Source organism: Lemur catta, chromosome 5 (assembly GCF_020740605.2).
Source record: "Lemur catta isolate mLemCat1 chromosome 5, mLemCat1.pri, whole genome shotgun sequence".
In the NCBI taxonomy this organism is placed as follows: domain Eukaryota; kingdom Metazoa; phylum Chordata; class Mammalia; order Primates; family Lemuridae; genus Lemur; species Lemur catta.
Window position 1 is genome coordinate 107,601,015 of NC_059132.1, and position 14,659 is coordinate 107,615,673.

The window sequence follows — 14,659 nt, forward strand, 5'->3', positions numbered from 1 at the left end:
CTGTCCTAGGGTATACACTTAGTATCAGACTAGCAGAGAATCAATTAGAACTGGAAAAAAAAAGCTTCATCTTTTTAATACTTAGAATTAAGTATATTCTTAATATTTAGACTACTATGTTAAACTCATTAATTTTATTTTAATAATGCCTTACCTCTCCAAGTTCAACCATAAGTTCACAGTATCTCTGAATTTGTCCTAATCTCAAGTGTATTTCAGCAGCTTCCTTCAGTCTTTCCTCTTTAGTAGGGACACCAATACCACCACCAAATTTAGACATCTTGACTGTCGTTAATTCTTGGGCTTCAGACTAGTTAAAAAGAAAACAAAATTTAAAAAATTTTGTTTTACAAGAGCTGGTGATAACAGATGATCATAAAAACATTACATAGATACATAATTTATAAACATATAGCTATGGAAATTAAATATTAAAAAATACTTTTATCTATAAAATATGATACCTCCTTAAACATAATGTTTTGGTGTATGTGGGGGATGGAGATTGGAGAGGAGAGATTGAATCCCATTGTCCTTAACATGCTCTAGATGTTGTCGTTATGTAGGAGTCCAGATGCCAAAAGGTAGTGATAAGGTGATATACAAACGGTCAAAAAATGCTTAAAGGCCTTTAATAAAAGTAAAGAGTTGGCTGGGCGCGGTGGCTCATGCTTGTAATCCTAGCACTCTGGGAGGCCAAGGCGGGTGGATCGCTCGAGGTCAGGAGTTCAAGACCAGCAAGAGCGAGACCCCATCTCTACTAAAAATAGAAATAAAAATTACCTGGACAACTAAAAATATATATAGAAAAAATTAGCCGGGCATGGTGGTGCATGCCTGTAGTCCCAGCTACTCGGGAGGCTGAGGCAGTAGGATCGCTTAAGCCCAGGAGTTTGAGGTTGCTGTGAGCTAGGCTGACGCCATGGCACTCACTCTAGCCCGGGCAACAAAGTGAGACTCTGTCTCAAAAAAAAAAAAAAAAAAAAGTAAAGAGTTACTGGCTCACTTTAATTGGCTCCTGTACTGTCAATAGAGCTTGCAGTTATAGTCAATAGTTGTTAAGTTTATGATTAAAGTGCTTCTTTATAAAAATAACTGTCACTCATGACCATCAGCCACATCCCTGGCACAAATCTTTCCATGCTCTAATAGTTAACTACTGATATTTCAAAAATATATAAGCTATTTCTTCTCTCTGGTGCCAGGGTGGGTTTTGTTGTAAGTGCTGAATATTACCCCAGGTAAACTAATAATTTTGCACTGAAATTCATTATGAGCTATATTATGATCAGTTTTAATAAAACATATCCCAGAATACAGCCAAGACTAAAATTAGAGTAGTCCATATGTCACAATCCTCTGGTAATAGGGTAAAGATCAAGCCTTTCAAGGAGTTCTGAGTGACCTTTAAAGAATTTCATGAGATTCAACCTATGAAAACTGGGACTGACTTCATCTGTTCTAAAATAATTCTTACTCTCATGATTGGTTTTACCAAAGATTTATGTCCTCAATGTTCACTTATTTCAGTGTACCAATCTAATCATATATATTTTTATTGTTTTTTAAATCATGTTTATACTTTAAGAGTAAACAGACAAAAACATTTGCTTGAGCATATCATAGTTGCATACACTACTCACTGTTCTAAATTTAATCAGATGTTTCAAATGCATTATTCCTTTGCAGTAGTTCTGAGGGAGTAAGCTATCATCTTGCCCTTTTATCACAGCAACCAAGTTCCATAAATTGTCACTGCCACCTGGAGGCTAAAATATTGGTAGAAAATAATCAGACACAATAGTGACACTCCACAGCATTTTGCATCTTCAAGCACATTATAATACAGGCATATCTAAATTAAAAAATTAACAAAATAACTATACATTATCTCATTTATTGTTTCTGGTTTTACATTTGCTTTCTTATAGTGTATAAATTATGTTAAAAGGGGCCCAGTGAATTAGGATTGTGCATGTAAATATGTGACAACTTAATGACAATCATTGTAATGATTCATTTTGGTTAAAGGGGAAATGTTCACACTTAATTCCCATAATACTTACTGATAAACATTCTGAAAACCACTTTAGTTTTTTCGCTCGAGGATTACCAGTTAGTTTTTCTATTTCTTGTCTAATATCTCTTGACACTTTACCACACAATAGAGGAGGAGTGCCCTGTTTTATAGCATAATCTGAAGAACAGACAAAATTCAGTGAGAAAAGACTTCTTATAAAATATTGTTTAAAAATAAAATCTGATACATGCATACGTTCAATACCAGTGTTCCCGATAATTTCTTCCCAAGATCTGTCTGCCAGAACATTTATTTGTAAAGGAGTGATTAAAGGTGTTAATGACCAGAGTCTCACTGTAGAATCACGGGAGCAAGAGGCCATAGTGAAGGGGCGACTTGGATGGCATGTTAAACCTGATGGAAAAAATAAAAAATATTTTTTATTTATATGTACCTCATAAAACTTCTATAGAATTGAAGTTATGAAGAAATCTTGTGAATAACTGAAAAGTTCTTAGAGTCAACCTTCTATTTGCATTTAACAGAAGAAAATAATATAAGAATGTAATAAATTATTGAGTAGATTCTGTAAATATGAATATAAAATTGAATAATTATTAGAAAGCAAATGCTCCTGGATGAAAATGTTAAAATTATATTTCATGTGGTTAAGCAGCAGCAAGTATACTGTAACACCAACAGTGTATATAGTATCTATGAGTTAGTAGACAGATTGAAGTTCTAGTTACCAGATGAAAGAGTTGAGGACCTTTCAATTTCGATATTAACAAATAGGATTCTCATCTACGTGCAGTCCTACCTTGCCTCACCTAAAAGGCCACTGGGGTAAAGCATATGGATTTGAATGGCTGGACTGGGGTTTCTTTCTCTAAGAAATCATTTTTGCATTCTTAATCTACTCACTAACTCCCATCAAGGTTTAAGGATAAGAGTGATTACAAATAAATATGAGAGTAAAATGTTGTGCAAAAGATATGTAATCAGATTTTCCATACTGAGCTCAATTATATTAAAAAACTAAGTGTTATATTAAAAAACAAAACATTGTCCTAAATATCCAAGAACATGGCTAAATAAATTACATCTAAACTATAATTGATTTCCTGTTCTACAACTTACCTCTGGAGTGATGGTAAGGGAAAGGAGAAAAATCTATGCCATACATGTATATTTGTTCATAGGTATATCTGTGCAGTGTGTGTATACAAAAACATAGACACACTTGCAGAGAAAAAGGGAGAGAAAGACACCACAGTGCTAACAATAGTCATCTTATGATAATTTTTGATGACTTTTTCTATCTTCTGTATATTCTGATATTTCAATTATAAACATGTATATTTTCTGAAAAAAATGTTATTTTAAAATGAAACACTGTAAGACTTCTTCAAAAATATGCTATTGCTCAGAAATTATATGCATCATTAATATATCAATATAACAAATACATGAAAAACACTTTACCATATACATCTGCACCATGATCATACACAGTATCCAAACAAGTTCCTTCTCGAGTGTCCCACACTTTTATGGTACAGTCCCAGCTGCCAGAGAGTAGGAGATACGGAATCTCAGTATTCCACATCAGTCCCCTCACAGGTGCAGTGTGTCCACTAAGAACATTTACGCAAGCATCTTGAGTATAATCCCAGATTCGAACAGAACTGAAAACAGAGCATTGTGTATGTAATAATACTCCAGTTATAATTTATCTGTATTAACATATCCTTAATAGAGAATAATGATTATTTCTTAGCATATTTAAGAAGTATTTTATGGTTCAAGATACAATAAAATTCTCTTTTACTTTTAATTGACAAATAATAATTGTATATATCTATGGAGTTTGATGTGATGTTTTGATTTATGTTTAAAATGGGGAAAGATTAAATCAGGCTAATTAACAAATCTATCACCTCACATACTTTTCCTTATAACAGACGGAAATTAATATTTAACTGTGTGAGTGCTAGCCTATTTTAACATCTTTTATTTCCTGATATTTACTTGTCATTTATTACCAATAGTAAATATAGTATTCCACAGTTTATATGTGAAAAAATTGCTTTCTTAAAATCAAATATCCAAAATAGATATAACCAAAGAGAAAATATGAGTAACAACAACGTGCAATAATTTAAGAGCATTCAAATTATTTGTAAATCATGAAAGTGTAACATATTATGATGGGTATTATTTGAAAAATCACTTCATATATATGCTTTTATCAATACAGTAAATTCTTCTTTCATGTTTTTGTCAGTGAAGTAAGTTGCTTGGTCGGTGTGGAACCTGAGACTAAGTTAAAAAATTTAAATATAACTAGATTCATGATATTGCCCAGATCTACTGATTATACATAGTATGAAAGTTATTAAAATTAAAATTTGAACTCAAAATCAATTTAAGACCCCCAAATGACAATTTTGCATAGAATTCACAATAATCTTTTAGTCACAGATTTGTGCCAACCTGACAATACCAAAATATTAATACTTCAAAGGTTGTATTGCACCATAAAGGAGCTACATCATATATTTTTATCTCTTTAAGGCATATCTCTTTCTGCTTCATATAAAAAGACTCCTTTCTTCTTTTTCCCATTATCCTAGTATATTACAATGTAGCCAAATATATTATAATCTAAATTTTTTGGTGCTATTTCTTATGTATGCTAGCATTTAAATATTTTCAGTTTCATATCATACTTTTATTAATAAGAACATATTAAAGTGATTTGTATCAAAATAATTTAATGTAATTGCAGGGCCACTAGAACAGGTGTCTTTCTTTTTATGATATAAGTTATTAATAGTTAGGCTTTGAAGTGCCAATGTATTTTTTTTGGTCAAACCTAAGAAAGGCTTGTATACACCCTACTGCATATAAAGGAGTGTCTCGGGCTTCCCAAGCTGAAGCATAGCATCTGCAAGGTATGCCATGAGTACATCAATAATTAATGGTTTCCTTACAGTTTTGACTTTTATTTAAAGTGACATATGATTTTCATCTGTATTAACAATGATTCTAACGGGACCAATAACTAGAATTTAGCAAAGTCTTTCAATTTCATTATCTTAAGTCAGTAGAATGCTTACTGGTATCTTTCTGAAAATATTTTTTAGATAGTAATTGAAAATTATACCTTTTTTCATGCAGAATAAAATTTAGACGTGGAAGTTTATGTTAAGTTCAATAATCTCATAACTGAACTCATATTCACTTTCACATGATAACCATATTAGAAGTAACATTTCAAGTGATAACCCCCAAAATCTCATAATTGTTTCTGTTATCAAGTTGGGATTTATATCAAAAATTCAAGATGAAAATGTTTCAATATTAAACTTGTGATTACTAGGTACAATGAATTTGACTTGCATAAAGTAAGATTTTTGTTACCTAAATTTTTCCCATTTTCAAATAGTGACTAAAAAACCTGTACTATGTAAATCTATCTTGTTTGAATATAGAATATAGACAGGATTTCAGGAACTCTCAAAAATCCAGAAAAATGTTAAATCACTCTCATTTCTAACATATCTTCTCTTCATGTTAAAATTCATGATCATATTTTATTCCAGAGTATAGCTGTTTTCATATTAAACATAAGAACACTATTAAAAACAAATTCTTTTGTTTCAGATCTTTTTCCCTTTCCCCACAGACCCTTTTAAAATTTTTGTTTAGCTCTTGCTAATAAGCTAGAAATAAGCATCCATAGCAAGCAAAATAAATAAGGGAACAAAAATCAGAAATATAATGATAATATAAGCATGGCAGAATTTAATTTAGTTTTAGTTAAGTGCAATTAGGTACTTGTTAACTGCGTGCTTGTTAAGTTCATATTTTAAAATGTTTCTACACATATTTAATAATTTGATCATATAAATATGTACATTTCTGGGAAAGTATAAGCTATGATTTAAGGACTAGAAAATTAGAATCCAAAAATACATACCCATCATCAGAACCACTGCAAAGAATTCCCTCCCTCAGAGGAGACCATTTTACATGAAATACTTTTGCTGTATGCCCACTAAATACTTTCAATGGTTGATCAGAGTTGGTGGCTATATAATAGACACGAACATTTTTGTCTTCACAGCCAGTGGCTATCATGTCTCTGAAATATCATCAATGGAACATTAAAATATGAAAAATTGGATGTTATTTATTATTAATAATTAAAAGTGTACAATAGTTCTACTTTCTAAAAGTAGAATTTTTTGCTTCCTTAATGAAGTTAAACTAAAAACTTACATATGTAAAAACATCATGTATAATCATGTTATTGCTTACTTACAGAAACTGCCCCAGTACAGAAAGAGTTTCTCTCTCTGTTCCTTTTTAATGAGTTGAATTATTATTTTATTTACCTTAGATCAGAGATAATGGTATTTATATTTCTATAAGTTCTTTTTCAAAATGTCCACACTCATAACTTTCTGAATGTTTCTCAAACTTTGTATTTTGCAACTAGTGAGTCTTAAGAAGGGGCCCAAAGGATGAGTGATGAGGTTTGCTTACTTGCTGGTAAGCAAATTATTATTACATGCCATGGCCATTTATTAAATTTTTTTGGTGGCATGGTACAAACAGTAGTGTTCCTCCTGGAAGTATGCTGGAAAATCTCCCTGCAGCCAGGGTTGCCTCACTGGACAATAACTCACAGTCTCTTTTTCCATTCCTTTTTGGTGGCTTCCCCTCTTTGAGATGCTTTAACTGATTGATGCAACTAAAGATCTTCTGGAAATATAATATGATCTTTTAATGTTATTTGCTCATTATTCTCACAAGAGAGAGTAAACTAAGCAACTACTTGTACTCTAGTGGTCACAATGGAAATACTGCTGGGAAAGGAAATATGGGTACTAGGCAGACCTGTGGAGATCACGCACCTGCCAGCACACAGTCTACTTGAGGAACATCTACTCTAACTATCATATAAACTGTCCCCACATTCTAAAGATAAAGAGGGGAAGTTATGCACTTTGGAACCCAACTATCATCAAAACCCTTCCAAAACTAAAAATTGTTGATTTTTTCATGGGTTATAATGCTTATATTTATATAAGCCCACATGTAGAAATACACCAGTTTGCAAACTGGCATGGCAATCTGAAAATGTGCAGATAACATCTTCCCAGGGCCCACTGGCAAACAAGCCAGTTTCCACATTTAGGAACATATATTTTGTATACATACATATATTTACATGTATACATGAGTATATTTATGTATATATGTATATGCAAGATACAGAAATATAAAATCTTAGAAGTGATATCATAAACATTCAAAGAATGTACATAAAATTATCTAAATTCAGAGGTACTTTATGAATAAACTTTGATAAGTTCAAGATACTTTCACTTATCTACTAAGATGTTAAATATAAAATGAATGTAGCAATTAGAAAATTTAAAAAATGAAGTTTATTAGGTATGTTTGGTAACAAGCCTAATAGTTAAATACAAACGACTTACAGTGTCATTTTAAAATATAGCTACCTTAATCAGCCAAACATATTAATTAATATTGAATTTTTATTTCAACTGGCCAAATGCTTATTAACTCTATAAAACAGAGAAATAAGAACGTGAAATTGTTTTATTGGTCAGATAGAAGGTAACTCTATTCATTCATTTAACAAGTATTTATTGAACATCTACTTTTTTCAAGGCACAGTGATGGTTAGTGACACAGTGTTTTGCTAAGAATGTACTGCTAAGCATAGATAACACAGGTTGTGACCTCATGGGGCTTACATTTTAGAAGGTAAAGCAGCCAATATGCAACCAAATATACAATTAAAAATTTAATTTTATTACATTAGGTGCTCTAAAGGCATTTTATGTGGGGAAATTTACCTAAAATGGGGGTCAAGGAAGACTTCTGTGTGGAAGTGATTTCTGAGCTGAGAGCTGAAGAATACGTAGCTGTTATCTATGTCCAACCCTGATGGGTGTATTGTGTGGGGTGGGAAGTAGAATCCTAGATAAAGGGGGACAGGATGAGTGAAAACTTTGAGGTCAAAGTCAGCTGGCTAATTCAAGAAATGGAAAGCCAGGTGGCTGGATGCAAGGAGCAGGGGAAGCCAGCCTGGGAATGACATCAATAAAGTAGACAGCAACCAGAGGGAACCAGATTATACAAGGACTTCCTTGTAGAGCTTGCTGAGAGTTTTCATTTTATCCTACAATTAACGGGAAACCCTTCAAAGATTTAAGCAGTGGAGTGGTGTGCTCACATCTGCGTTTTAAGTATTCACTCTGACTGCAGCATAGAGAGGTGGGGTAAGGGAGAGAGGAAGTGGTGATAAAGCATATAGATTCTGAAAGTGATAGAGTTTTACAGGAGTCAAAAACACAACAACAACAACAACAACAAAACAAATGTTATAGGTTTGGTGGCAGGGTGATGGTTAGAAATAAAAGAATGTTCCAATGGAAAATACGACAGGAATCGGTGGCTGACTGGAAATGGAAACTGATGAAAAGATATAAAAGAAAGGCCAAGGAGTCTGGCTTTAGCAGTCTTTGTTGTTAGCAATACCAGCCACTGAGATAGGAAATACTGGATGATGAGTGGGTCATGAGCTCATTTGCATTTAACCCTAACAATGTGTTATAATCTCTTCTACACTTACTGGAAGAAATACATAGGTCCATCATTTTGCATAATATGTGATTTGACTCAGAATACAAGTATAATAAGGTTTTAATATCTTAATTTATGTATGTCCCACATGTAGTATGGAAAAGCATAATATCATTCACATTGTTTTTTTTTTTGTTTTTTTTTTTTTGAGACAGAGTCTCGCTTTGTTGCCCGGGCTAGAGTGAGTGCCATGGCGTCAGCCTAGCTCACAGCAACCTCAAACCCCTGGACTTAAGCGATCCTACTGCCTCAGCCTCCTGAGTAGCTGGGACTACAGGCATGCGCCACTATGCCCAGCTAATTTTTTCTATATAGATTTTTTTAGCTGTCCAAATCATTTCTTTCTATTTTTGGTAGAGATGGGGTCTCACTCTTGCTCAGGCTGGTCTCAAACTCCTGACCTCAAGCGATCCACCCGTCTCGGCCTCCCAGAGTGCTAGGATTACAGGCGTGAGCCACCGCGCCCGGCCCATTCACATTGTTTTTGATAATATCTAAAGAAAGTTTGAATTTTTAAATGTGACTTATATCCCATCTAAGAGACGTTTGAAACACGAAATTCTTGGAAATGCAATGAGTTAAAGGTCCAATTTTAGTAGAGATTTGACTTGGATTTAATTTTAAATCTAAGCTGATTTTTACATGGTAAATACTTGGCTCTCAAACAAGGTTGACTTTTCAAAACCATCCACTTAAGTTCCACAACTTGGGAAATTATCCAGTGCGGAGGCACTAACATCAGCTGGGGGACAATAGAAAGTCATGATGGTGCAATACCACTGCATACATTCCTAAAAGAAATTGAACAAAGAGCCACGTTTCCACGGTAGAAGCTACACATAGAAAGGACTAATTTCCATTTTTCATTAGTTAGCAGTATGTTTTTTTCCTAAGTATCAGAAAGTTGCTTTGAGAACAAGAAATCAATATTTCTAAATCATGTAAAAACTTGATGGAATAAAACTAGCTAAAACAAACAAGCAATTACAAGGCTCCTTCTCATTTGTTAGGCAAGGGGAATATTACCTAACAAGAGTGATGAGTACTACCTACAGGAATAGCACTAAACTTTACATTTATTTAAAATCCCCAAAAGTAATTATTGTTTATTTTAGAAAAAAATACGTACTTGTTGTTTTGGCTCCAATCACAACCAAACACTGCAGCTGGATGTTTGTATTTGTGTAGCACTTTACCATCAATTGTTCGGATAATGCTAAAAATAATTATAATATGTTAATAGACAGGCAACATTCTAAATATGTTGTTCAAAGGAACATGGTCAGAATTGTAAATTTCAAATATAAATATCTCAGGATAGAGACCTTGCCTGCAAAGAGCAAGGAACATTTAAAAGCACTGTATAAATGACATTACCAATTACGAGTATATTTGCATCATGTAATATTAATTATGGTAATCCACTTAAGTCAAATTAAAGGTAGTCAATTGTGACTTAATTTCTAAAATTGTTTTTAGTTCAGGAAAAGTATAGTCTAACACATCTTAAAACACAATGATATAACTAACATATGCATTAGGTTTTCAGCTTCAAAATTAGGAAGCTCAAAATTTATAGTATTTAAAACAACTCATTTACAAAGCTGGTTGTATGTGCCATTACACCAAGACCAAGACACATAAGTTATAACATTTTCATCATATGGTCTCAATAACATAACTCGGAATTCAAAGAACACCCCCTATCCCCTGCTGCCAAAAAGAAAGACCCTGTATTAATTTAACTGCAAAAATAAAAGAAGCTCTACTCCTCTACTCTATTGTTACCACAATGCAAGGCTGTTGCTTCCATTAGAAATAAAAAGCTGTGTATAAATTAATGTATTATGAAGCTTTAAAAGTCTTGACCCTCTTAAATTTTATCAGGTCCATTTTTAAGGTTACGGGGGAATGGTGGTGACCTATGCTTACAAATGTTTGGACACTAAATGTCTTAGTTATCAAATAAATGATGCCCTGAAAATACAGGGTAAAGCTAATTATTATATGTATCAGTTAATCAAAAAAAATCCAGGCACATCTTATGCATTTTGGTATCTATCAATTAGCAAATAGTGCCTTTCAAGAGAAAAAAATCACTAATGTTGTTATTTCTGAAAATTTTAACTTCCTGGTGAGGATTTTTGGTTTCCATAGCTGTTCTACTGAAATTAAAAAGGGAGGATGAGAAGATTGGAGTGGGTTTAGTAAAACCTAACAGGAGACAAACTTCTATAATCTCAAGAACCATAGGTGTCTATACTACCTGCCAAAGATGACTATACTTACTAGCTACAAGGGTAGCAACAACTGGTTTTAAAAAGTTTTTTAAACCAAGGCAATTCTTTCCTTACATATTTTTTCTTGAAATCCTACTTATTCTGGGGCTTAAAAGAATTAAGAAAGCACATATTTCTGAAACCCAGGATCAGTGAAGTTAGTTCCTAAAAATAGGCATTTCCCATACCTCATTCCTCCTTACAAAGGCTTCTTATGCCTTTATAAATAACAGGGTCTACAAAACTGTGAACAAGTTTCTAGAGCACTTGATATCTCTTGAAATACTACTCCACACAAAATGTGATGAGGATTTTTAAGACTTTGTGAAAAGCCCTTAAAGTTTACTGGAGGCAATTCAGTCTTTCGGTTATAATTCAGGTAGTGTTTTCATTTAGAAAGCAATGACTGGCTAATTTTTTTTATTTTTTAAACACCATTGCATTGTTATTTATTAATGATATATCATGACAATATAACATATGACTATATGGGCTTATAAATAATATTCATGATAGTAGAGCTGTACAAACAAAATCTTATTGACCACAATTGGAGTAATCAAGTATGTTCTTTTATAACAGTATAATTTCATATTAGACATAGTACTTACCAGAAACCATCACCACTGCAGGTTGCTATTCTTTTGGAATCTTTATGACTCCAGGAAATGCAGAATATTCCATTTTTTCCATGCTTCAAAAAATGTAAAATACCTATCAATAAGAAATAATTCACCCCTTTTTTCTCTTATTTATTTACTTCTTCTAAGTTTTATTTTTCTATCAGGAACTTGCTCTAGATAATACTAACAGAAACATCAATGTCAATAGCAGATACCTGAATACATATTTTAAGAATGGCTAAAGCTGTCATGCTTAAGAAACAAATCCATTGTTTTAAGACATAAATTGGGTGGCTCTATTTCTTTCTGTTGGACACAAGGTACAGTCAAAATCTGCTTCTTCAGCCATATGTAGACTTACGCTCTGCTTAATGCCTTTTCCCATGGACACCAGTCTGGAGATGAATATAGTTATCTACCTGCTTTCAAACTCAGTGCTACCACCACCACAGTATAAGAAATGTCACAAGCAATTGTTAGTATTGGTTGTTTCTCTAAGTTTCAATGTTTTATTTTTATAAAACTGATCAAAACAGATCTAAGCTTATTCCTATAATATATCACTATTTTTACTTGTTTCTCCATATTCTAGGACTAAGGAAGGGTCAAGGGTATAGTTACAGTTCATGTGATGAGAATTTTTTAAAAGACAAGGAATACATTACACATGGGAATGTCATTCATCAAATGTGTGATAGGTGAATTAAAGTTGTAATCAACTCATTTCTAAATTTTATATTAAAAATATGTCTATTTTATATAATACTTAAATTGTGGCTACCATTAAGGGGAAACTAAAGTGACTTTTTATACTGCATTTTAAGGTTGCTTTATAAATATAAAGTTTCAACTTCTTAAGGCAATGTCTAGTTTGCTGTTTTTACCTCTTCAGGGGTCAAGAAGGGTAGGTTTATATAGATAGATACACAAATGGGACTAGTTCCTATATTCATTCTGTTTAAGGGATGGAGGCCTTCCATTAGCTTCACTGTTCCATGAAAAGTACATTCATGGCTCTCTGCTACCCTGCATTTCCTTTTCGGGGACACACGCTACTTAGTTAATCAAAGCTGGCATTGTTAATTTTTTCCATATTTCTTATATATGATTTAAGAAATTTTTATAGTGATCTACTGTGCTACTGAATGCTGGGAAAGACATAAATGACTATAAGAGATGTCCTTGATACTAAGATCTAAGATGCTAGGTTGCTAGAATCAGGCTGGAACTGTTAAAGTACTAATGGACAGATATTTTAGGTTATAAGATGTCAAGATGCCGTAAGAAGAAATCAACAGATGTGATAAGGAAGGACACAATTTTTTAATCTAGGTCAAAAGTTTCATTTTCAGGCTCATTTCTTCTTATATCTCACTATTTATTATGGGATAAGTTGCTGTTCTGGTGATGGGAAGGAAGGGACACTGCTGAATTGAAACAGTATTGTGCTATACGTGGAGAAAGGGAAAGATGTAACCTTTATAATCCTTTGTCTGACTTTCCTCTGTTGAACACAAAGCTGCTTGCTGATGGTTGCTAAAGTTTCCCTAAAACTCTTCATTTGTTACACTACTGCAGTACCCACTAGGAGACCAAAGCTACTGAAGAGCATCCACAAAGGGATAAGTCTTTTTTGTGTAAGTGGTTTTAAATCCTCAAATATATTAGTGATTTTCAAAGAAATTATACATTTATAAGCTTCAGCAGTGATCATTTAAAATATTAATAAATAAAATTTCAAGACAGTGAGAGAAAATCCTAGATCATATTGCTGCCAATTCATATCTAACATATTATAATTAGATCATATGCATTTTTCAAATATTAATGGAATTCAGTAAAATATGGGATGATAATTTAACTCTAAGCTGAAGGATAAATACAATCTGTGACACTACAAATAGGAAGAGAGCAGGCTTTAGGGCTTGTCATAGAATAACAGAATTTGAGAACTAGGAAAAAATCTAAGTAATTATATAATCCAATGTTACCATTTTATAGGTGAAGAAATAGGTTAAAGGCAATAAAATGATTCTTCTTATGTCAAAAGCTAATTAATAACAGAACCAGGACTATAATTTGGGACTTGCTCTGAGTTTAGCCTTCTTCCCATTATTTAGTATTTGCCTAGATTTTGTGGAAGATGACTCAAAATTCCTCTGAATCTCTAATGCAACTTAAGGTGAAATTTTATATCTTATACTCAGCTACAATTTCCATAATTCATTTTAGCATGTGACTATCCTCTTGGATTTTCTTATACTTGAGAGAACATACATACCACCTTATTATTAAATGCCTACAAAATACAAATCAGTATAGGACATTATGTTATTTAGTAACAATAAATACATCTTACCTCATTAAAACGTTGAACCATTTTGCCCTTTTGAACATCCCAAATAAAAGCACCATTTTGGGAAGTTGCTCCAGCAATACAATTTAAATCACCTTAGGAAACAATTTATTATACATTATACTAAATATTTGCCACAAATGTAATTCTTATCAAAAATATAATTTTTGAAAATGAAAGAATTGAGACTTGAAAAAGAGTTCTTTATAAATTTTTTTTTTGCAACGGAAATGATCAAATGTATGCAAATGTAGATAATAATAAAATCAATGTATCCATCATACAGCTTCAACAATTATCAAAATATGGCCAATCTTGTTTTGTCCATAATTCCTGCTGGATATGTGATAAATGACTATAAACACTAAAAAAAAAAGAGTCCTCATCATATTTCTAGTATTTCCATTCTGATCTCCTTTTGGGGTTCTTAAATTATTGGGGATGTTTCCATATTTATTTGCACTGTTTTTCTTCTCCTGTGGTATCTACTCCAAAATACAGAGGAAATGATGCAATTACCTATATCCTACTCTATTTTCATCCTTGTCAACCTTTATTGATCTTTTAAATTTCATCCCTACTTACCTAAAAATCATGATTCATAAGTAATCACCTAGCAGAAATTAAATTTCCATTGTATAACATTTTTACTTTCTTGATACAAATTCTCAATGTAGAAAGTAAAAGAATGCTT

The 14,659-nt window shown here is 32.6% G+C and overlaps 1 protein-coding gene across 1 annotated transcript in view; it reads right to left on the minus strand.

Annotated features, from left to right (window-relative positions):
* Nucleotides 1-14,659, minus strand: part of WDR17 (WD repeat domain 17) — an 85,673-nt gene that overhangs the window by 22,335 nt on the left and 48,679 nt on the right. The window contains exons 9-17 of the mRNA XM_045552473.1: nucleotides 13,969-14,060; nucleotides 11,598-11,680; nucleotides 9,837-9,923; nucleotides 6,006-6,170; nucleotides 3,506-3,708; nucleotides 2,285-2,434; nucleotides 2,067-2,197; nucleotides 1,644-1,769; nucleotides 155-310 (exon numbers count right to left, since the gene is read on the minus strand). Coding sequence (XP_045408429.1) covers nucleotides 155-310; nucleotides 1,644-1,769; nucleotides 2,067-2,197; nucleotides 2,285-2,434; nucleotides 3,506-3,708; nucleotides 6,006-6,170; nucleotides 9,837-9,923; nucleotides 11,598-11,680; nucleotides 13,969-14,060 — 1,193 coding nt within the window. The remainder of the gene's footprint in view (nucleotides 1-154; nucleotides 311-1,643; nucleotides 1,770-2,066; nucleotides 2,198-2,284; nucleotides 2,435-3,505; nucleotides 3,709-6,005; nucleotides 6,171-9,836; nucleotides 9,924-11,597; nucleotides 11,681-13,968; nucleotides 14,061-14,659) is intronic.